This window comes from Salvia hispanica, chromosome 1 (genome assembly GCF_029641045.1).
Source record: "Salvia hispanica isolate PSC_SH4W2 chromosome 1, Shi_PSC_v1, whole genome shotgun sequence".
Lineage (NCBI taxonomy): Eukaryota > Viridiplantae > Streptophyta > Magnoliopsida > Lamiales > Lamiaceae > Salvia > Salvia hispanica.
The window spans coordinates 26,740,638-26,764,803 of record NC_142692.1 but is presented as its reverse complement, the minus strand read 5'-3'; the positions used below and the strand labels follow the sequence as shown (position 1 = coordinate 26,764,803).

Sequence of the window (24,166 nt, the reverse complement as noted above, 5' to 3'; positions counted from 1 at the left end):
TTAACATTTGCTTGAATTTGGAAAATTATCAAAACTAGGATAATTGAATTTTGGGCTGAACTGAAATTTTGGGAATTGGAGAATATGTTATTCTCATCATCCTTGATGAATAAATACGAAAAGAAAGTATTTAAAAATGAGATATTGTAAAATAGAAGAAGGATTATATGTTGCGAAAAATAGAGATTTTTGTTAATAAAACTATAAGAAATGTGGTTTCTATTTACATAGGATAAAAAAATTATGAATTTTGATATGATTTGCATATTTTTTATTTAATTGAGTATATAAAAGATATTCGAATATTAAAAAAAATATTTATTGATAAATAAATGTAGGAATCTACCAACCTTGTCCGTGTGAGAGACCTATTCCTTATTATTCTTTATGTTTAAACTAAAATTGGGGTGAAAGAGGGACCTAGATAATTAATAAAGATGGTCTTGATCTCAGTTGATTGGTTAGTCAAACGAGTTCAAGTCGTCTCTCAATTCACTTTTTCTATTGACCAATGAGATTGTGCCATTTTTCACTAATATTATCGATAAATAGCTATTTTATTTAATATTTAAATATCTTTTTATATTATTATATAAAAAATTATAATATTATACCAAAACTTAGATTTTTCCATTCTTTATAAATATAGACCAAATTTGCTATAGTTTTTACACATAAAATCTCTCTTTTTTTTTTACATATAATTATTCTTTTTCAATAATTTATTATTTATTTAGTACTCCTCTTGTTATTCACTAGATGAGAAAAATATATTCTCCAATTCCCAAAATATCAATTAAACCCAAAATTTTAATCATTACCTAGCTTTGATAACTTTTCAAACTATAGTGAATATAAGTAGCTTATCTCAAAACATATCTAGAAACTCATTTCAAAAGCACATAAAATAACAAGATGATTCTTACATGATTACCGGTATCATATGTTCAAAGCTTACAAGCATCCTCTATATATTTATCAATATGCTTCATCCCAACTAATGTCTATTTTTTAGCATTTATTTTGAGCCGCAATTATAATATTTAATTTTGTATTTTAATTGTTTCAAATTTCGTTTTTTGGTTGTGTGATTTAAAATTTTAAGTGCGTCATTTTTTTTGTGTTTTTTAAAAATTATGCAATCATAAAATGTTTTAATATAGTATGTAATACTAATATTATTATTATTAAAAACAATATAAAAATATAGTATAATATAGTAGACCATAGAATGGTTGAGTGATGTTTAATAAAAGACGCTAAAAGTGTATAAAGTTGGATTGGATAAATAATGTGGATGTGATGAAATTGATTGGAGATTAAAAAAAATGGTTGGGTGATTATTTGCTGATAAATATAGTCAAAAGAGCAACTCAGAGCGGTAGTAGTTAGAGTATCCACAATGGTAATAGGTCAGCCATAGGCTAGCCACAAACTCTTTCTGTCACATCATCAGCACTAAAGTTCATACTGCCACATCATTAGGACAAGCAATAGGTTAGTTATAGGTTAGCCACAACAATCAAAATTAAAAAAACAACAACTAAATTTACGGAATTAAGCACAAAATACGGAATTAAATTTACGACACATATACAGAAAATTCATTAATTTTTTTTTAAAGTACATTACATAAAAAAAATTACATAATTAAAAAAAAATCGGGCTTCCACACACGAGCCCCCGCCACACTCTACTCCTCGTCGCCGTCCTTACCGCCACCTGGACCCCCAAATCTGCGGCATCTGAGCCCGCGTCTGATCCCCCCAACTGTGCCGCGGCGACATCCAAATCAACCCGCATACTCTCGAGCATTGAGTGAAGAAACCTCTTCTCCACGGGGTCAGTTGCCTCCCTCCATTCAGCTAAGATCTTGTGCATCTGTTTACGCGTTTGTTGATGCGCGAAGAAAGCGAGCTCGGTTGGCGACTGGACCTCCTGGGATCCCTGGGCGACTCCCCTCGCTGCCCATTGTGCCCGCCTTTGATCAACCGGGCGAGTGCGACAAGTAAACGATGGAGGGGACGGGAACTCCTGAACATCCTCGGGGAGGTCGCGGGAACCGCCGCTGCTGCCGGTGTAATCACCGCCATAGTTCAGCCGCTGCTTCTTCGGCCAGCCAGCATTGACACTCGCTCGAAACAAGTGATGCGAATGAAAATGACGTGAAAATCGCATATGTATAGTGTTTCGAAATTTTAATTAAAAAAAATTTGCGCTGGCCGATTGCCAGCCTACAATGGCGGCGAGCGGATCGGCCAGCGCTCCGATTGCAATGGTTCGGCGAGCGGACCGGCCAACGCCAGGAATCGGCTAGCCGGTCGCTCGCCGACCATTGTGGATGCTCTAATTAAGTAATGTACTCGCTCTAATTCCACTTTAAGTGAACTCTTTTTTTTTTTAGATTTTTTATTTTAAATGCCATATTTCTTATAAAATATCACTTTTTTTACTTTATTAATTTTCTCTTAATTCTCGTAGTATATTTATTACTCATATTTTTATGGGACGAAGGGAACATTTTTTTTCTAGTTGCAAGTTCGTGAATGTCTTGGCCGCATTATATAGTACTCCTCTGTCCCTTCTTAGTGGAGCATTTTTTTTCCATCTCTTCACTTAATTCACAAAACAATAGAAATGCTCCACTTAGAAGGGATGGAGAGAGTACTATATAGTACGGCTAAGACATTCATGAACTTGCAACTTGAAAAAAAATACTCCATCCGTTCATAAAAATATGCATAATGAATATGACATGAGAATTAAGATAAAATTGGTAAAGTAAGAGAGAGAAGAATGGTAGTATGATAAAGTAAGAGAAAAGGATGAGAATGATAGTTAAATAAATGTTAGTGGATAGTCAGACACATTATTAAATTGATAAACTTTCCACATATTTTTATGGGACGGATGAAAAAGGAAATAATATTTTTATGGAATAAAGGATATCCAAACGCGGCTTTAAGGCTAATAATCCTCAATTAAATATCCAATCGCGGAGTTGTCATTTCTCGGCCATCCTCTTGAATTCTCTCCGCCCTCTCGCCGCCGCCGACTCTGTCTACATAAGCCGCCGCCTTCCGCGACTCCTTTTCTTGCTATCCTTATATTCGCACCTACAGTAGCTTGTCTTTTCGTGGAAAAACAACTTCAAGGTACGCATCGACTGCAATTTTAGGGTTTCTGTTCTGAGGCAAGATTGCTACTTTTATATGCATCATTTGATTTCTTAGGGTTCTGACTGATTTCATTTTCTATTTCTTCCGTTCAGGATAATTAATTTCAAGTTCGGCATAGAATGGCACACAGGCTGCTGAGGGACGCGGAAGCCGATGGGTGGGAGCGGTCTGATTTCCCAATTATATGCGAGTCATGCCTTGGCGACAATCCATACGTCCGAATGGTAACTTTACAGTTTCGTGTTGCCAATTTTCTCTTTGATTGTGGATTGCTTTTTGCGTGTAGAGATTGATTTAATGTGGAAGTAGGATCTGAGCTAGCGTTAAGATGTTTATGATACTCTATTGTGTGCAACATATTCTTTTTGGTAGATGGCTTGTTTGTAAATGTTCGTGATTTCAATTGGCTTCTGTTTGCAGTGTGAATGTTGTAAATTGCCCTTGTACTTTTTTGCTCATACTTGCACTTTGCTGCAGACAAAAGCAGATTATGATAAGGAGTGTAAGATCTGCACTCGGCCATTTACGGTGTTCAGGTGGAGGCCTGGTCGTGATGCAAGATACAAGAAATCTGAGATATGCCAAACTTGTAGTAAGCTGAAAAATGTTTGTCAGGTTTGCCTTTTGGATCTCGAGTATGGATTGCCCGTTCAGGTTCGCGATACTGCTCTGAGTATTGATTCTAATGATGCCATTCCAAAGAGTGATGTGAATAGGGAATACTTTGCAGAGGAGCATGATCGCAAGGTATGCTTCCTTCAAACTCTTTCCATGCACATATCTTGATTGGAGTTTGTTTTTTTATGTTTTCACCAATTTGGGACTCATCAAAAACAGTTTCATATCTGCTATAACCTATTCAAATGACTTGGTTAGGGGAATGCCTGAAAGTTAAATGCCAATACATCTTATGTGCAAGCTCTTGTGGTCTGTAACACTTTAGCTGCTTGTGGCATCTTTTCTTGGTGCTATGATTGCTAACAATTCTCTATAGTAAATACATATTAGTAGTTTTGCAATTTGATCAACAAAGGCCTCCAAGTCATGAAATCTATGTTACTGGGCCAAAAGTCTCTTGTTTGCTAGTTTTGGCCTCCTTCCATTCATTCTCAGGCTGCTTGAAGATTTTAACTGTGCTTTTATATTCGGATTAGTAGTATGATAGTTACAATGCGTCTCTTTGATCCACTTTTGATAACTAAAAAACTAGTTATATGCAGGCAAGGGCTGGGATTGATTATGAGTCTTCATTTGGAAAGGCTCGTCCAAATGATACTATTTTGAAGCTCCAGAGAACCACACCATATTACAAGAGAAACCGAGCTCATGTTTGCAGTTTCTATGTTCGCGGTCAATGTACAAGAGGTCCAGAGTGCCCTTACAGGCACGAGATGCCTGTTGAAGGTGAATTGTCTCAACAAAACATTAAAGATCGCTACTACGGGTATGTTAAAATCATTTTATTACATAAAGATCTTTTTCTTATCTATATGCATGCATTATTGTACATGAATGCTAACAATATCGCATTGTATGTACTATTTATTGGTCTTTTGATTTGGTAATATGTCTTGCATCCTTGCATATTTTAAAGTTTGGATTGTAAAATCAGCTGGTTCACTCCACATCATATGCTATACTAGTTGGTATCAAGATATAATTTTTGTCAAGCCTTTATAGTATACTATAAGTTGAAATGAAATTTCATATCTATCATTTTTTTGCTGTTCAGCTTTGTGGTGCTGGCTAATAATTGAATTCTCTCGATGTACATATATTAGTGTCTACTTCTCTCATCCTTTGTACTCTCTGTTTCTGTTCCTATTTTCCCCAGCGCAATGGATTAGTCTATACTTAGTTTATCTTCTCATAATATACTCAGTATGTTGCTGTCTTGTTGCATACAATTGCAGAGTGAATGATCCAGTGGCAATGAAGCTATTGAGCAAGGCCGGGGAGATGCCTTCTTTGGAGCCTCCCGATGATGAGAGCATTAGAACCCTCTATGTGGGAGGGCTTGATGCTAGGATTACCGAGCAGGATTTAAGGGACAACTTCTATGCACATGGAGAAATTGAGTCTGTCAAGATGGTTCTCCAGAGGGCCTGTGCTTTCGTGACTTACACGACACGAGAAGGTGCTGAGAAAGCAGCTGAGGAACTTGCTAACAAACTAGTTATTAAAGGCTTGAGGATGAAGCTGCTGTGGGGCAGACCCCAAGCTCCAAAGCTGGACTCTGAAGGCTCTGATGAAGCAAAGCAGCAAGCAGCCGTGACTCACAGTGGGTTGCTCCCAAGGGCAGTCATATCGCAGCAACAGAACCAGCCTCTTCAGGCTCCCCCACCTTGCGGTCAGACACAACCGCCACCAGTGCCTTATTTCAACATTCCTCCTCTGCCTCAGCATGAGAGGGCGTATTATCCTTCTATGGATCCCCAGAGGATGGGTGCCCTCATTCCAACTCAAGAGGGGCCTTCCAGTGGGTCATCTGCGTCTAATGAAAATAGAGGTGGTTCTGAACAGCAGCATCAACAAGCTCAGCAGTATGGCTACCCGAGCACGGCGCCCCCTCCAGGTCAATTTTACCCACCATACTACCAGCAGTATGGCTACATGGGACCGCCTCTGCCAGTGCTACCACCTAATCAACAACACCATCAACAGTATCAAGGACCTCAAGGCAGGATGCCTGCCGCTCCAACCGCTCCAGCTACTGGGACGTCGCAGCAGCCATGAATGCTGTATTCTAGAATACTTCTGCCGTTGTTGCCAAAAATTTTATATCCCGTTGTTGTTCAATTGTGTTTAAGCTCTTGATTTTCTGAACATGGTGGCTACATAAACCTCTTCTTTTCCTTTCCCCTTTGGTGTCTGTTTGTTTCTTATAATCTTCCATAATATTATGTCCTAGAAAGAAATATATGCCAGGTCAAAATGTTGTTGAAATTAATTCGAACTTCTGTTGAAGTTCCATCAGCAAAATTACTAATATTCAATGGAGGCCAGTTTGTTCCATATTAGGATTTTATCAAGCAATCTATTCAAGCAGATAATGTAAATATTTTTTCGTCCATAGATCCCTTAAATCAAAGACGAACAAATAGCACAAAATCTGACAGTTTCAAACTTTGAATTATGCTTCTGTTTCTTTATCTTCTCAAACCAATATATTTTTCTTAAAGGTGAAGTGACCAAATTTATGCATTCTTCAGCAATTACTCTTTTCCGTGTTAACATTATTCTATCCACCAATTTGATGACGACATGCAAGTAGAAATCATATTATTGATTACTGATCTGTTGCTCAAAAAATTGAAAACTGCAATATTGAGGATCCTGTCCAAGCTAGGACATCAAAGAGAAATGGACGTGAAACTATTGATCTACATTTGATATTCAGCATACAGCCAATGACAGTCAACCTCACTTGCAGATATGTGAAAATAATCCAGAAAACTAATATCGCCAATAAAACAAATAGATCCAAACATAGGAAAGAAGACATGAATCTCTAACAAGATAAAACCATCAGGATGATGGGAATCACTAACAATGACTAAACTTGCCTAACAAAACTGATGAAAAGCAAACTCTCTCGTATATTGATCGTGTTCATATACTACTCTGCAGTGGCTGAGCCTCGAGCGAAAGGTTTTTAGTCAGCTCAGCAAGTGATGAAGAATCTGACTGAGTGTCCTTGGCGGACTCTCCAGCCTACAATTCATTTTATTATCAGTCAGATGTAAAACATTTTGCATCAACATCGGTAACCACACAAGCATGTGCATCACAAAAGTTCACCTCATAATCAGCATTTCTAAAACCATTGGTGGTTTGAGAAACTGTGCCTCCACCCCTCTTTGCCTTCAGCACCTTCTCACGGTTTTCATAAAAGTTGAAGTCATCGAGTACGCAAGTTTTAGCAGAATAGTTTTTGAAAATGCTTAGAATTTCTAGGCCCTGTTTCAGTTCAATCTGCCAGAAAGTTAAACATGATCAGCCTAAAATAATGAGCTTGTCCAAATAATTATGAATAGAATTCCAGAAAGGAAATACTACCTCTTGAGTGTCCCTGCTATAAGTGACCGCCCTGTTTTCATTGTTCTCAAGGATAATGTGTCGCAATTGCGTGTTGGGGACATCTTTAATAATGTGCCACTTCAATGGGAAAAAACCATTCCATTTGTCGAGCTGCCAAAAGTCCATATTTTTGCCAAAATCAACCTGCCCAATCATCTCAGCAACACCAACAAACTGCCCACTTCCATTCACCTGAAATCAATCAAAGAATCTTCTGACTCTTAGTTACCGGATACAAAAGAAATTAGATGAAGAACATTAAAAAACATGATTATATAAAGGATAAATGGTACTCCTACGTGGCTGATAATAACATGGCTATAAGAAGATAAATGATATGTGACCAATAACAGTAACTACTGACTTCTATTACTAGATCACAATAAAGGAGCACAAGCTCACCGAAAAAAATAGGAAGACTGGACATTTCTTTCCTGCCTCTGTCATTTTAGCACCAGCTTCACGGAAAGCAGAATCTAATTTCTTGTTGCCATTTCGAGTACTTGACCAGACATCATATTTGATACATTTGTGGATATCATCTTCACTATATGACTTGATCACAAAGAACTTTGCACTATCATACTCTGCCTCAAACTCTTGCAAGTTGTAATTATCCCTATCAATTGCAAAACCCAGTTGTTCAACTTCAGCTGGAAACTTAGAGGAATTCCGATTGTCAGCCCTAGGGCCACGAGTTAGTTCACTCACAGCATTGATTTCTCCACATCTGCCAAAATTTTCTCTTGACTTGGATCTGTAACTGTTGTTCCACAACCCAAGATTCGACTGGTAATTTACTTGACCATATTGCGGAAAAGAACGAGGATTCCGGCTGGTAAGTGAAGAGAAGTTTCCAGCTGGCTGGAAACCAGCACCCAACTGCAAGAAAATAAAAATCAAGATAAGATGCCTAACAAGACAGCTATGATATTAAAGTACAAACTGGTAATAACAAAGTGAACATGGGAATATACTGCAATTCTGAGGTTCTCAACAAAAAAATACTATTAAATAGTTATCATTCGTTTCTCCTCTCAAATTAAAACAAATCTGATAATCCATCACCGAAACAAGCTGCTGGATTTCAAATAATTACAGTCTTAGAAGTATAATTTAAACAAACACACTAATATAAGAAAACTGATCCCAAGAAAAACTACCTTCTTCAAAGGATGAAGATACTGATTCTGATACATAGACCTCGAAGAATTTGGCTGTTGGGTTTTGGAATTATAAGGCAAAGCTGAAGATTTGCTTGAGAGGTTGCCATTAGTTTTGCCAACGTTATATCCATTTGACCTCCCAGAGCTACTTTTATTGCTGGATGAACCATTCCCAGCATAGGCCAGATCATATGTATAATATGGAAACATCTCTGACCCATATGCGCAGGGATACTCTGATGATGTGTATGCTTGTTTTCCATCAACACCTACAAAACCAGTTGAATATGGACCATAGCTAGGAACGTAATATAGGAGAGAAGCATTATCTGGTTGGATGCCCTGGTAAATCAGAGAATCACCATATCAGGAGTAAAATTCAAGACATAATGAAGTCACCATCGGAAAAACAGGAGTTTACAAAATCACAAAGGCCATACCGCATAAGAACCACCAGGGGTGTTAGAAAAATCTTTGTCAACTGACTGGGTAAAGTTACCACTGTATCCTATTAGAGCATAAGGAAAATATTTGATCAAGTTAAGAGGCTAATTTAGAAGAACCGCAGCTACAAATATCTCTAGATAACAATTATAAGTAGAAACACCCATCCAACCATTACAGTACCCGAATGTGCTCACCCAATTCTAATAGCCAAGAAACAATTGAATAGTTTATAACCTCTACCACATAACTATATTAATGGCAGCAACCTTGACTAATATAATAAACTAATAATTTTCATTGCCTAATGTGATATTCTCTGCATCCCATTAATGATTAATCTTGGATTGTTTTACTATTTAGCTATCCCAATAAGCATGACATGTTTCCTTTATGGGTAATCACTTAAACACTACATTATATATGTGGGCACACACCTTACACTATAATCTTACTCTCCTAAATGACCGTGTCAAAAAGAAACAGGCCAAGCTCAATGGGATCAAAGATAGTATTATTTTTCTTCAGAACTCTTGCAGCTTCTTTATAACATAATAGAATGGTATTAAATTATGATACTTTGTACTCCTACAGTATTTATCATAAAATATACTCCATCTGTCCCAAGTTACTTCAGACGTATTCCATTTTGGGTTATCCCAAGTTACTTGAGTCATTTCTCTTTTTGGCTAAAAACAAAACATCTAATCACACCTATTTTATTCTTTCTTTTACTTTACTCTCTCTTCTCTCTCTTACTTTTTTCGCTCTACTTTATTCAATTCACTAAACACAACTTTCTCAAGTCCCATGCCGAAAAGAAACGCATCAAGTAACGTGGGACGGAGGGAGTAGCAATCTTATGTGAGAGGTTCAATATTATGGATATACAATTATGCTTTAAGATCTAAACTGTTGTTGTAAATTCCAGCTAAAGATGAAAACCTTACCTGAATGATAGTAATCATAACTGCTGGTAGGTGGGTAAGAGACACCCTGCTCTGAACTTACAGGTTGATCAGTTGCACTTTTTCCAGATACAGCATTGCCCCCAGCAGATACAGATGACACAGACTCAGATGATAATTCATCTTTCACCTGAAAAGATGAGAACTCAGGTTACAAAAACATATTATTGTAATCTCAATATAGGGCTGTTATAGAATAAATTTTTTTTACTTGAGAACATTATTGCAGAATCATATGCTGCAAAACTATATACATGCATGATGCATCTCAATAATTATAAATGCAAGAAAGAAAAAGAATATGCACAAATTGAAAGCTTTTCTGCACAACATTAATCACTCTTTGTAAACTATTTGTGTCCAGTCCCCTTGAAAATTTATTTTTGGAAAACCATAATCATGGTATTGCTGTGCTTGCTGTCAGAATATTTTCATGCAATTATATAAGAATTATCTCGAGAGGTGTAAGAAGAAGAGTGTTCAAGTAGATGGAGATGATTGAAATGCCTCACGAGAGGACCGCAGAGCACCTTGGCAAATAAAATCAGCACAAACACAATCAATCACATGAATAATAGCAACACCAGTCCAGTGACGGAGAAGGTGCAGCTGTTTCTACTCTTTGTAGCAACTAGCAAGTAACAAAGGAACTCATGAGGGTTTAACAATTAGTAAAGGGGTGGAGCAAACATAATAACCTATACAAGTAGACATTTGCATAGGAAAACGAGATGTACATGAGTCATGAGGACTATATTACATGAATATCAGTAAGAATCATATGACAATAAAACCCATCTTTTAAAAATAAGTACCAAGAGAAGCTAATAATTTTACAGTAAAATAAACCAAGTCATCAAACTCTTACCATATTTTTATCAGGAATATTGATTGATGATTCAGACTTTGCAGCAGGGGCATTCAGCTGATCTGCAAGCAAGAAAATGGCATCAGATAGAAGCTTCAACAATACAAGCCTAAAAACGTTCAAGCAAACATCAATATTGCATGGAAGAAGTGCCAACAGTTTTTCTTCATGCATAATATCAAGTAACAGTTAGATGGTCGAGTAATTAGTTGAGAACACTGCACCAATGTTATGGCGACAGTTAGCACACATGCTGACAAAACTCAGCCATGGACACCACACTGGTATGGCTTAATAACTACTACATAATCCAAGGCATATTACATTCCCATTGACCAAAATACCAAAAGGACGTACATGTCTCTATTTGCTTGTCCCCGGCCATATTAAACTCCAATATTATCTTGTTAACCTACAATAAACAAAAATAATTTAGTAAGGTAAGTGAACCAGCACATACTTATTTTACAAAGTCAGGTCATGTTTATATAATCACTTCAGTTGACCTTTCGTATGGCCAAAACATTAGGTTTTGTCAATAAACAGAACATCTGAAACATTATGGAAAATTCAAGAGTGAACGTCCATACCCCTAGCTTAAAAGGATGATGCTATTCTTCTCCCCTAAGAAAGACGCTCGAGATTCTTATCCCTTTAATATATATAGAAAAAGAGGCTCAACTTTTACTAACCAAAAGAATTAATGAATAAAAATAAAAGGGTGAGAAGACTTGTACGTGGCTCATGTGTAAACAAGAAAAGGATATATTTTTCAACTAATTTTGGGGAGAGAGCACATATCCCGTAACAAACTGTATAATCTTCGGGAAGTCCACAAAACTTTGACTTGGTCGAAGAGAAAATTTTTACTTCTGATAGCCACAAGCAAAGAAAGCCATTGCCTCTTACGCATAACCATAAATTCATCAGAGCCAAAAAAAAGGCTTAAATAAAAGATTCCATAACATATTGCAGTAGTACATAAAAATTACTCCATATCTATTCTGTATGAGAAGAGATTCCATAACATATATTGCATAAAAATTAGCAACTCTAGAGCTAACCCTCGAAAGGAAAAAAAAAAAAAAAAACACGCGCATTCGTGCTGCTTTACCGAAATACTCCTATATCACTCTCAGTAAGCAGAAAATTTCATACTACAGTATTTATAAAAGAAGGAAATGGAGGAAGTGTGAGTGAGACCTTGGAAGCCAAAACCCTGAAGACACAACAGAGATGAACTCAAATGGCTTTAGAGCTTCACTTCTGAATGCATACGAAGGTTTACACAATTTAATTCATGACGCAGAAAAGAAATAGAGACAAACTCGAGATCCAGAAAATTGCAGAGCAGGCCCAAAATTGGCACCGAAAAAAAAAGAGAGAAAAAAATATGGCAATAAAATAGGAGAAAGCGCACCTATTAATGTAATGTGATTGAGTTCCAAATTTGGACTGTGAAATTATAGGAACGGGTGTTTACACCCTATACACAGGACAAAAGATTTTTAAATAATGAAAATATATTAATTTATAATAAATAGTATAGAGTAAATAAGTATAAAAATATTTTTATAGATAAGAACTACTTCATTCGTCCTCGATTAAGAGTCATACTTTGACTGGACACGAGTTTTAAGAAATGTAAAGAAAAGTTGTTGAAAAAGTTAGTGGAATGTTGGACCCATTTTTTTATATTGGTTTTATAATAAAATGTGAGTGAATTGAGTTAGTGGAATGTATGACCTACTTACTATTTATGGTAAAAATGAAGTGTAACTCTTAATTGAGGACGGAACGAAATGAAAAAGTGTGACTCTTAATAGGGGATGGAGGGAGTAATTAACATAAGTATTTGTAATATTATAAACAACGACAAAAAATTATTTGTACAATTATACTTCTCTCGACCCACTCTCAATGAAACATTTTATATTTTAGTAGATGATTATATATTATTTTAATATTTGATATGAGTGTAGTATAAAATAAAAAATATAACAAAAGAGGAGATGTGTGGATGAAATAGAATAAGACATACAAATATTGTTATTTGTTTGATAATGATATTAGTTTCACTTTATATCATTATTTATTGGTGTTTCATAATTATTTGGTTTAGCCATATTTGAATTCAGTATAAACATATTCCAAATTTTTGAGAAGTAAAAAGAATAGAAACATTTCATATTTTAGCAGATGATTATATATTATTTTAATATTGGGAAATTGGCATCTAATCTACGAACCTTTCAAAAAGTTGGGTTTTTCCCACGAACTTTAAAATTGACAAATAATATCATGAACTTTACCCCGAGTTTGTTTTTTCCCACGAATGAAAAAATTCATGTTATTTTAATAGATTGAAGAATAATTTTGGAGGGTGTGCTTCAAGAAAAACTATCTTCAAAGATTGAAAAACGTGAAGCTTTCAAAATTGTTGTCGAGAAATTACGAAAAAAAATCCGTATCATAATATTATTTGTGAGAATTTTTTCATTCGTGAGAAAAAACAAACACGGTGTAAAGTTCGTGATATTATTTGCCTATTTTAAAATTCGTGGGAAAAACTCAATTTTTTGAAAGTTTCATGATATTAGATGCAAATATCCCTTTAATATTTGATATGAGTGTAGTCAAATAAAATCAAACTATTTGAACGAATAAATAATAGTAATACTTAGTAGTCAAATAAAACCAAACTTTTAAGACATAATAATATTATAGTCATGACACCCAAATTTAAAACTCAAATTATTCAATTAAAAAATAATTTAACTTAATAAAATTATATTATACAAAATACAATAATTTAGAAGTCTAAATTAGAACCATTTAAAGTATAATAATAATAATAATAGAGTTCAACATCCAAATTAAAATGCTATTTAAATAAATAAAAACATTAATTATAAAATCTATACTACTACTACACTATTACAGCTGAAATTATATCATACACTAAAAGCCCAAATTAGAGCCCAATTAATATACAACAACCACATTTTATGAAACCTTAAACTAATGATGCGCCACTCTCACTCTCTCTCACCGTCTCTCTCCATTAACCGCCGCCGCCTCACACACCTCGCCGGTGAGCAACGCCAACTGCTTCTTTCATTCCCTCATTTCCTTCTCTATCTCTCCCTCTAATCGGTGGAACCCGCTAAACACCAACTTGCCGCTGCCGCCGGGCAACTCCTCTTGTCCATCGGCCCACTGAACAACAATCTCCATGTCGCCGCGTAGTACCTCCAGTTTGTGCCCCTTCAACACACAGCTGTGCCTCAGCCGCCGCTGGGCTCACCTCACCCGCCAGCTCCCTCATCTCCCGACTCCGGCACTCTTCTCTTTTCCTCTCCTTTTTCTTATTCTCCAGCGAGAAAGATCAGATCTTTGAATGAATCTGCTGCTGCCGCCGCCGTACTTCTCTCTCTCCTTCCTCTTCTTTCTATCTTCTCAACTTTCCTCCCATCTCTCTCGTTCCGGATCCCTCCTATCCTCTCGACCAGCCGCCGCCTTTCCGCCACCGCCCCGTCTCCTTCAGCCTGCCACCCTCTCGTCGGAGCTGTCGCCGGATTCCAAGCACCACGTTATGCTGCAATCAAAATTTAGAAAATCAGTCCACAAAAATGCAGATTCAAATGTTGTCTATATAAATGTCTTAAACTTTTTGTAGAAGCCAATTTTTCTGCATTTCATTGGACCAATTTTTATCCAATAATATTTGTCTTTTAGATTGCCCAATAGATAGTTTTCCCGCTCAAAAGTGTGCCACATGGGCTTCCAAAAAACTGTCCCTTTATATATTGATAGATTGGTAAAACGGATTTGGTGGACTCAGCCAAATATAGAAAAGGAGGCGGGGATTGCAACTAAACCCTCAAAAAGATCCAACGGCTGAGACTCTTTTCTTGTAGGAGAAGTAAATAAATTCCAATTCAATTTCATAAAGCCCGCTGTGGGTAAATTTCGAATTTTTAGTCGAAATCAGTCCAATTCGCCGATCTCTCTACCATGGCTTCAATTATTCGCTTCTTCATTTCCCAAATTGTGTTTATGATCAATTCATTTTGGCCGTATTAGCGTAAGGTCATATCTCTCTGTTTTTTTTTTTACAGAATACACTTTTATTTTCCATACTTCGTTATTTTACAATTCTTTTCACCTATTCTCTTTCATACTTTCACTTCATTTAACTTATTAAATATATTTTCATTATCTTCATGTTCATCAATTAAAAATTCAAAGTTCCTACGGTATAAATAACATTCATTTGATCGAAATTCATTTTTTATAGTAACATGCTTTCTTCGTCACTCCAATCATGTATCAGTTGGATGGATTGATGACTTATATCATCCAAAGTACAACACCCCATCACAGCATCACTTTAGCTTACAATTACTCCCTCCGTTTAATAGAGTTATTTACTATTTTGGTACGTTCCATAGTAATACAATCATTTTTCTTTCTAGTAAAAATCAACACATTTTTTCTCACCTATTTTATTCTCTCTTACTTGTTTCTCTCTTCATCTCTCTATCTTTTTCATTTTCCATTTTTATTTTTCCTTTACTTAACTGACCTAACACAATTTTTTTCTTAATCTCCGTGCCGAAAAGAAACGTCTTCATTACTATGAAACGGAGGGAGTATGTTTCTACGCACTAAAAATAATTTTATTGGTGAATAAAATGAGTTTTATTCCAAGTAAAGTGAACGATAGAAAGAGATAAAATGGTACAGTATAAGAGAGAAAAAAAGAAAGATAAAAAGTAAATAAAAAATTGAGATGATTTTTTATAGAAATGAGTATTTTTTTAGACTAGAAATATCCATCCATTCATCAATTGCTAGTTCAAGTATGAAATTTCCATCAATTACTAGTTCAAGTATGATCACGTATAGGTATGCATCAAAGGGTTTGTGGATTCCTTTGAGTAGTGGAGTCATTAGTTAAATCTAGTATGTTGAGTGTTTTCTCCATCAATGGATTTAGCTAATATCAAATTCACTTTCTTCATTTCTTGCCTCTCGATCAAATCTTTTTGGATCTAGTTTTTCAAAGCTAGATCTACCCTTGTTTTTGTGTTTTAGTGTTGCAATTGAAGATCAAACACAATGTTTTAAAAATCGGATCGGCCGGTGAACCGGTGAGGCTACTGGTTCACGGTTCAACCGGTCCGACCGGTTCAATCACTGGTCGAACCGTTTTACCTTGCAAATATATATAATTAAATATATCCATACAAAGTATATTAAATTTAATGAGTGATAAATTATAATTAGTAATATATAACAAAAACATATACTATTAAACTTTGCATATTAATTAAATATGAAGATCATTTAAAATAAGGGAATGATAAAATTTAAATAATAACTAAATACATAAATTATTAATTAGAATAACTAAAAAAGTACAATATTTTTCATATATAAATAAATAAAATTTATATTAATTAAAAAATGTTTATATGGTGAAATAATATTATAGACAATATATAAAAATAAACATGAATTTTTAGTTAATTTGGATAAATATATATTATATTAGTATTATTAGTTAATACATAAATTAAACATGATTTATTAATAAGTTTAGAGTATTATTTAGTAAATATGGAGTAATAAACTATGTTAATAATATATATACTACAATATTAAATCTTAGATAAAATCTATTATTTATATACATTATACAAATAAAAGTAAAATTTAGTGAGGGATAGTTAATATTAAGCATATCACAACTAATAGTAATTATTTAAAAGTATAAAATTAAACACAAATTATTAATTTGTGTGGACAAAAAATTATAGGTTTAATGTATAAGAATAATTAATGCTCATAATATTTCATTCAAGTACATGTGGTGGAGTGGTAGATATGTTGGTCTCTTGACTCATAGGTCATGAGTTCAACTCCCACCAAACTCAAATTTTACAAAAATTTTAAAAATTTAGAAAACCGGTTTCCGGTTCCCGGCCAGACCGGTCCGGCCAGCCGGTTCCGACGGTTCATGACGGTTTGATGTGCTACTGGTTTTATAGTGCAAACCGGACCGGACTACGCACCGGTTCGCGGTCCGACCGGTCGAACCGGCCGGTCCGGTCCGGTTTTTAAAACATTGATCAAACATCATCAAGGGTATAAATCTTGAGTTAATGGATCACAATTAACTTGCATCCACATCAGATAATATTTGTTAATTATTTTTTTATTTTTTCTCTTTTCCTTTATTATATCCTAATTAAATTAAAATTTTGATTCATTTTAAAATACAAAAGTCTAATCCAAACTAAATTTAAATTAAAGATACTTTTCATATTTACTCCCTTCATTTCATAAGAGTATGCACTATTTTTCTTTTTAGTCCGTCTCACAGGAGTATGCAATTTCTAATTTTGAAAACTTTTTACTCTTTAATAAGGCGAGACTCATTATGAACTAATATTACTTTAATTACTTTTACTTTTCACTTCTCTTATTTTCTTAATTGTGTATTAAATTCGTGTTCAATGAAAAGTGGATACTCTTATAGGATAGAGGAAGTATTATACATATTCATTAATTTATGTTCTAAATAAATTTCACTAAATTCAGAATAGTAAAAAAAAAAATTCACGTCGTAACTTATTAAAATATATATAAAAGAAGAATGAACTTTATAAATAGTTTACAGATTTTGCCGTTTGCACGCACGATCCTCCCATATACTACAAGAATTGTAAAATATCTCGATTATAGTTAAGTAAACGGATAGGAGCCTCGTATAGCCCGACCCATCACACAAACCAGGTATCAACCATATCTCTCTTCATAACACTACCGGTCTTCTCCTATTCAACATATCTTTTCGATTTATAATCTTATTGCGTATTGAATAGATTATTCTTGGATTTATATTTTATATTTAAAGAAGATGTTTTAAACATTCCTTAAATTTCCAACTAGAGTTTGTTGTTTTTCTTTCAAATTATCATACATTTCATTTTCACGTTAGGTCATGTCAAACTTTAATATATACCTTAAAGAGAAAGTAAGAAGAATAAAAACTCAATAGAAATGAATACATGTAATTAAACAAAAATTGTGTGTACACTATATTACAAGGATACTTAAAGAAGCTAATTACCAATACCATTCTACTTATGTTTCTAGAAAGAAATGTTTAACGGTTTAGTGATGGGGATGGTGATTGGCGGGGGAACTCGGAGAGCATCTGCACGACCTCTCTCATGGTGGGTCGCTCGACGCTGTTCTCCTGCACGCACAGCATTGCGACGAAGAAGAGGTGCATCGCCTCATCCTTGGGCACCACCGTCAGCCGCGGATCCAGTATGCGGCTCACCTCCTCCTTGCGGCATTTCGTCGAACACTTTACCCACTGCACGATGTCCACCCCTTCCCCGAACTCCCCAACCGGCCTCCGCCCCGTCACCAGCTCCAGCACCACCACGCCGAAGCTGTACACGTCGCTCTTCTCGTCCACTCTCAGCGTGTACGCGTACTCTGCAAATCAATCAATTAACATGGATGTCATTTGGATGTTCAATCTACGACCTAATTAAGATTACACAAATCGAGAAAAAAAAATTGAATTGAAACCTGGAGCAATGTAGCCGTAGGAGCCAGCAATGGCGGACATGCACTGCGATGCGGCGCCGTCGACCAAAAACTTGGCGAGGCCGAAATCGGCGACGTGAGCTTCGAAATTGGAATTGAGCAGAATGTTATTGGACTTGACGTCGCGGTGCACGATCAATGGCGAGCAATCATGGTGGAGATAGCAGAGCCCCTTGGCCGAATCAATCGCGATCTTGTACCTCAAATTCCAGCTCAGAGACACTCCTCCCTTCTTCCCGTGCAACGCCTCCCCTAAGCTGCCGTTCCTCATGTACTCGTACACAAGGAGGTTCGCCTCCTTGTTCGAGCAGAAGGCCAGCAGCCTCACGATGTTCCTGTGCCTTATATTCCCCAGAGTTCTGATCTCAGCTTTGAACCCGTGGTCGTGCCTGTTCATACTGTTCAACCCTAGAAGCTTCTTCACCGCGATCTCCACGCCGTTGGCCATTTTCCCGTGGTACACGATCCCCGCCCCTCCCCGCCCTATCACGTTTCCGTCCTTGACGCACTCCGCCACCTCCGCCACCGTGAATTCCGCCTTCTGGAACGCCGTCATCTTCCACGAATCCGCCCCGCTGCCTCTCTTGAAGGACTTGGCCTTGGCGATCGCAGCCGTCGCGAACACCAGCGAGCAGAGCAAGAGCCCCACCGCGAACACGAGCTTGAACGCGTTGTGCGATTTTGTGGCTGTGCCGCCGGTGGCGTTGCAGGGGTTGTTGACTGTTGAGCCGCAGAGCTGGGGGTTGCCTGCGAAGGAGGTGGCGTTGAACATCGAGAACTGCCCTGTCTCGGGGAGCCTGCCCGAGAGGTTGTTGAAGGAGAAATCGGCGGTGGTGAGGCTTTTCATGGTGCCGATGGATGGGGGTATGGAGTCGCTCAGATGGTTCCGTGATAGATTTAGGTAGTTGAGGATTCGAATGTTGGATATCTCCGGTGGGATTGGGCCGGTTAGGTTGTTCTTGCTCAAGTCCAGATAGTTGAGATGTAGGCATTCACCGATTTCAGGAGGGATCTCTCCAGTCAGAGAGTTTCCACTTAGATCAATCTTCACTGCCTGGTGCAGCTCTCCGACGGAAGGCGGTATGGGGCCGGAGAAGTTGTTGGCGCCGAGCAATAGGATTTGGAGCGACGAGAAGTTGGAGAGGGAAAACGGTAAGGGACCGGAAAGCTGATTGTTTGAGAGATTCATCTGCCCCAGTTTAGATTGATTCTTGGATGAGGAGTCGGTGTTCTCGGACAGGGCACCAGAGAGCATATTGTTTTGCAGCTCAAGAAAGTTAAGCTGAGGCAAGTAGATTAAGGTACTAGGAATGCTGCCATTAAAGAAGTTCTCTCCCAACCTGACTCTCACAAGGCTCAAACACGTGCCTAAATCCTGTGGAATGGAGCCAAAAAAGAAATTCTTCCGAAGAATAAGGATCCTGAGCTGCCCAGATTCACACAAATTGTGAGGAACAGTACCGGTTAGCTTGTTGGAAGACAGATCAAGAACCTGCAGCCGCTGATTCTGTCCAAGATTCCTAGGTATCACCCCAGTGAAGTTGTTCATCCAGAGGGCCAGTGTCTCCATCTCGGGATACTCAGCCACAAAGTCCGGGATGGAGCCGTGCAGCCTGTTCATGAACAGATTAAGCAGCCGGATCCGACTCAGGTTGATGAGCTCATATGGGATCTCACCCGTCAGCGCATTCAGAGACAGGTCAAGATTCACCAGTTTCGTCAGATTCCCCAGCTCCCTCGGGATTGGCCCTGAGAGACGGTTTACGTGCAGGAACAATGTGTCGAGTGACTTAAGATTCCCCAGCTCTGGAGGGATTGAACCGTCAAGGTCGCACGAGGATAGGTCAAAATGTTCAAGATTCGTCAACTTGCCAAACTCTTGAGGGATCCCTCCCTCGAACATGTTGAAGTAGCCTAGGTATATCTCCTTCAAGTTTGTGAGGTTGCCTAACTCTCTCGGAATCCTCCCCTGCAGATCGTTTCCCGTCAGTGATAAGTACTCCAGTCCGGCTAGGTCACCATAGCTTGGAGGTATACTTCCATAGAAGTAGTTCCCTCCTAGCTCGAGGTGCTTGAGATTGCTCAAGCTCAACAACCCGAGAGGTAGGCCAGAGGAGAAGTTGTTGTTGTACACATCAATAACTTGGAGATTCGGGAGGCTGGAGTAGTTCCAGTCAAGGCTGCCGCTCAACTGGTTGTTGGAGATGTTGAGGAAGCGGAGGGAGCTCATGCTTTCAAGCTTGATCTCGCCAGTGAAGTTGTTCCCGTCGATGGAGAGCTCGATTAGCCTGTCCAGCCTTGAAATGACGGGGGAGACTGAGCCGTACAAGGCCATGTTGGACAGGTCGAGCGACACAACTCTTCCGTGGAGGCATTTGACGCCACTCCACGAGCAGATTGACATTGGGTTCGTGGAGTTCCACGTGCTGATGCCGGAGTTTGGGAACTCGAATCCTTGCTTTAGTGCAATCAGCGCGTGGAAATCGGATATGAGGGTGGAGGAGACAGAGGTATTTACCAGTGATGCTATGATGAGTAGAACAATGAAGGGAATCATTATTTGTGTGGAATGCTTCATGGGAAGTGAGGTTGGTGTGTAAAATGGAAACAAGTTTCGAGAGGTGGAACGTCGACGACTATGAAGGAGGAGAAGGGTAATTGGATTGAAAGCAGAGGAAATATGAAAGAGTTGAAGTTTGTGTATAGGTAAAGAATCAATCATCTTGCAAAAAGAGACTTCAACTTCAAGGAAGAAGGTAAGCGTCGCCTTTTCTTGCTTTCCTCTTTTGCTTTGATCATCAGCTCATCTGAGATGAACATGTTTGAAATTTTGCTGTGGTGAAAATTTGATTTTTGCAGAGGTTTAAACACGAGGATAGGCCTAAGGGGAAAAAGAGTGAAAAACAGCCGTTGGATCACAAAAATTTGAAGCTGAGAGATTATGAAGAAACAAAGCAAAAGGTGATTCTCTCTCACTCCCTCACTTTCTTTTTTCTCTTTATTCGAATTACAGTGTCACACTTTCATATCTTTAACGAAGAGAGATATCAAAATATAGTTTTTTCCCTTTGCTTTTTTTCTCTCACTTTGAGTGGGAGGTGATGAAATTGCACTTTGAGCAATCAAGAAATGGCTGAGCTGGCTCACTCATTTTTAATAAATATACTATATAGTACTCCATATCATACACATGGTCGTCTTCTTCATAGATATATATCTAAATATTGCTAAATAAAAAATTGGTGGGGTTAATGTAATCAATTGATGCCACTATTACAAAGATACTATATCATTGACCCCAATGTAATGAAAATGACTGGTGAAAGATGTGTGGATTTGCATTGTAGTTTTCAGTAATTTAATGTTTTGTGTGTTTTAGCAATGCATGAAAATAAAAGTATACTATATCTGAATTTTTGGGAGTATTTCCAGCATTGAATCCACAGATTCTGCATGGCTCATCATCAAAATATTCTTTCTATAGGAGTAGTATTTTTTAAGGCGATTTTGGTCTATTTCTTGAATGAATTATTTAAATAAGAGAAAAGGGTTTGTGGGAAATGAGCTTAAGATTTTATGCTGACAGAAAATCCCAGAAGATTATTTGTGAAAATTGTGCAAAAATCCTAATTAATTAGTAACTGAGGACACAAGATTTGTGTACTTTGATGTATAAGTGCTATTAATTAGAGCATTAAAAGTAACTATTTTTTCTTGCAATTCCCACAGCTGAAAAGAGGGCTCATGTGCCTGCAACATACGGTAGGATGTAAGAGAAGCAAAAGATGATGATTATTATTATATCATTACAATGTATTTTTTGTTCTTTTTTAAGAATATTCAAATGTATATAATTATGTTGGCATGAAATAGGCTGCATGGGAGAAGCAACCAAGAAAGCTTTTTTCCCTCTTTTAATTTCTTTTTTCTTGTGCTTTATTCTTTCCCTCCTTAATTTGTCCTACAGGAATGGGACCAAATGTTCACTATAGTCCTAAAGAGAGCTGAAAAAGCAAAAGCAGAGAGAGAGAAGGAGAGATCTTTGCTTTTGATCTCCACTTGAGAAGAAAAATCCATTAATCTTTCACATGGAAAAGAGTGCTCTTGTATTAAGTTGAAATCCATGAGCCCCCACCCTTATATGCATGGAAAGGGGTGCTCTCTTGTACTACTATTAATCAAAACATCCAAACCAACACACAAACAGGTGCAAGTATGGTTTTTATCATGAGTTATATTGTCTTGACACACACACACACACAAGCAAGAGGGTTGCCCCTCATGTGATGTCTATGTCAATCTTGATGCCCCACATTGAAGAGTCATTTTCATGAATTTGTTCACATGAATTCCCCCCATTAGTCATCGATACACATTATATAGCCTACGCCCACGCAAAAATCTAGCGTTTCATGCTAAGCGTTATATCTGTCGCGGGACACAATTATTGCTCGAATCATTGTTTCGAGTGGGCAATGTGACTTGGGAAAGAGCTAGGTGCTGGCATTCAGTGCCATGAAATTTAACTGTATCATTTCAGGAGAAAAGGGCTAAAAACCCTCTACAATCATGTCATGGAAACTTATAAATCAGATAGTACAATTATAACCCAACCAGTCCTTTTTCAGTTGCATTCAGGTAATAAGCCACATGTATTTTGCATCACTGAAATACATATAGTCTTAAAGACAGCAGCAGATGTGACTCATTGTGTTTGATCATAAATAATCATGATCTCTTACACCCATCTTTGTTGCCAAGTTTTTCAATTTAAGCAAGGCAACAATGTAAATGGAAGCAAATATATTACATATACCAAATTGATTAGAGCATAATGCACACTTATTGGATTATTGATTTTATCCCATCAACCTGCATCATTGCTTCGATTACATCTTCAATTATTAACTTTCAAACTATACATTATCAGTAAAGCATCATGCCATCACTTTTTCTTGATCTAAAAGCACAAGTCTTCCAAGGAGATGATTAATTAAACATATACTGTGTGATCCAAGAATTATGTATCTGAAATTATTGTGAATAATGCACAAAAAGAGTTCACTTTAATGCTAGTATATTGTACTCTATAAATAAAAGAAGCATGTAAATTAAAGCTATACTATATGGAGTAGTATATTATATGATTATTATAATGAAGCGGGGACTATTTATAGTTTGACTAGTAGGCACCAGATTGATAAAGAGAAAAATAAAGCAAAGAATCAAAAATTCACGTTTGGAAAGCCTTGTCTGATGAAGCCTCTAAGCTTTCTTTCAAAGTTGTTTCATTGAATAGGGAAAGGGGTGTCTTTGCATGGTGGCCTGGATTTCTTCAATTTCATCCTTTTCTTTAATTGCCTTTGGTGCCAAAAAGTGTCAAATTTTCAATTACAGGGGAAAAAGAGAGGGTATTAAAGGGAACCAATCATAGAAAACGAGAAATAAAATACAGGCGTATATACTACTATACTAGTAGCTAACTAGTCTGTTCCAACTCTCTTTGAGTCGAGTTTGTATGATAGAAACTTTTGGTGAAAATACAGCAGATTCGAACTAAACATATACGCAAGTGAGCCATATTTACTAAGATGAAACAACTTCTAAATATCCATCTTTCTTTTATGAGAGAACAAATATTAAATTTTTTAAGATGGCGTCAAGATAGATTCCAATATATATTAACATGAATTTTGTACTATCCAGTCACTATTATGTTAAGTCAAAAGTGAAAAGCTTTTGACTATGAAATAAACGCAACCAGTGTAAAGAAATTAATTTAAAAGAATGAATAACTATCTACAATATTTATTTTACTTTATTATATAT

General features: G+C 36.9%; 3 protein-coding genes across 6 annotated transcripts; 1 reads left to right on the top strand and 2 right to left on the bottom strand.

Moving 5' to 3' along the window:
- The first annotated feature begins 2,987 nt into the window (after nt 1-2,987).
- LOC125222568 (zinc finger CCCH domain-containing protein 40-like) lies at nt 2,988-6,039 on the top strand. Its single transcript, XM_048125256.2, has 5 exons — nt 2,988-3,155; nt 3,272-3,403; nt 3,657-3,926; nt 4,400-4,623; nt 5,093-6,039. Exons 2-5 carry the CDS (start codon nt 3,299-3,301, stop codon nt 5,913-5,915), a joined length of 1,422 nt encoding a protein of 473 aa, XP_047981213.1. The 5' UTR covers nt 2,988-3,155; nt 3,272-3,298; the 3' UTR covers nt 5,916-6,039.
- A 504-nt stretch (nt 6,040-6,543) lies between these two features.
- LOC125218065 (YTH domain-containing protein ECT2-like) lies at nt 6,544-12,115 on the bottom strand. Of its 4 annotated transcripts, none has more exons than XM_089063368.1 (10): nt 11,909-12,115; nt 11,063-11,117; nt 10,706-10,767; nt 9,820-9,967; nt 8,866-8,933; nt 8,423-8,767; nt 7,662-8,141; nt 7,239-7,451; nt 6,981-7,154; nt 6,544-6,893 (listed from the first exon to the last, which is right to left on the bottom strand). In XM_089063368.1, the coding sequence occupies exons 2-10, from the start codon at nt 11,088-11,090 to the stop codon at nt 6,792-6,794; spliced, it is 1,620 nt and encodes a 539-aa protein (XP_088919494.1). In that variant the 5' UTR covers nt 11,091-11,117; nt 11,909-12,115; the 3' UTR covers nt 6,544-6,791. The 4 variants fall into 4 exon arrangements, with proteins under 4 accessions (XP_088919494.1, XP_047975619.1, XP_088919491.1 ...); XM_048119662.2 differs by lacking the exon at nt 11,909-12,115 and adding an exon at nt 11,296-11,419; XM_089063365.1 differs by lacking the exon at nt 11,909-12,115 and adding an exon at nt 11,212-11,232.
- A 5,647-nt stretch (nt 12,116-17,762) lies between these two features.
- LOC125222638 (uncharacterized) lies at nt 17,763-21,445 on the bottom strand. Its single transcript, XM_048125361.2, has 2 exons — nt 18,320-21,445; nt 17,763-18,223 (listed from the first exon to the last, which is right to left on the bottom strand). The coding sequence occupies exons 1-2, from the start codon at nt 21,057-21,059 to the stop codon at nt 17,883-17,885; spliced, it is 3,081 nt and encodes a 1,026-aa protein (XP_047981318.1). The 5' UTR covers nt 21,060-21,445; the 3' UTR covers nt 17,763-17,882.
- Nucleotides 21,446-24,166: the final 2,721 nt, after the last annotated feature.

Coding starts and splice junctions, on each gene's coding strand:
- LOC125218065 (XM_089063368.1), bottom strand. CDS start 11,090: ATGGCCGGGGACAAGCAAATAGAGACAT. Junction 10,768..11,062: donor GGACAAGCAAATAGAGACAT/GTACGTCCTTTT, acceptor TCTTGCTTGCAG/ATCAGCTGAATGCCCCTGCT. Junction 7,452..7,661: donor CAGTCTTCCTATTTTTTTCG/GTGAGCTTGTGC, acceptor GATTGATTTCAG/GTGAATGGAAGTGGGCAGTT.
- LOC125222638 (XM_048125361.2), bottom strand. CDS start 21,059: ATGATTGATTCTTTACCTATACACAAACTTCAACTCTTTCATATTTCC. Junction 18,224..18,319: donor CTACGGCTACATTGCTCCAG/GTTTCAATTCAA, acceptor ATTGATTTGCAG/AGTACGCGTACACGCTGAGA.
- LOC125222568 (XM_048125256.2), top strand. CDS start 3,299: ATGGCACACAGGCTGCTGAGGGACGCGGAAGCCGATGGGTGGGAGCGG. Junction 3,404..3,656: donor ACAATCCATACGTCCGAATG/GTAACTTTACAG, acceptor ACTTTGCTGCAG/ACAAAAGCAGATTATGATAA. Junction 3,927..4,399: donor CAGAGGAGCATGATCGCAAG/GTATGCTTCCTT, acceptor AGTTATATGCAG/GCAAGGGCTGGGATTGATTA.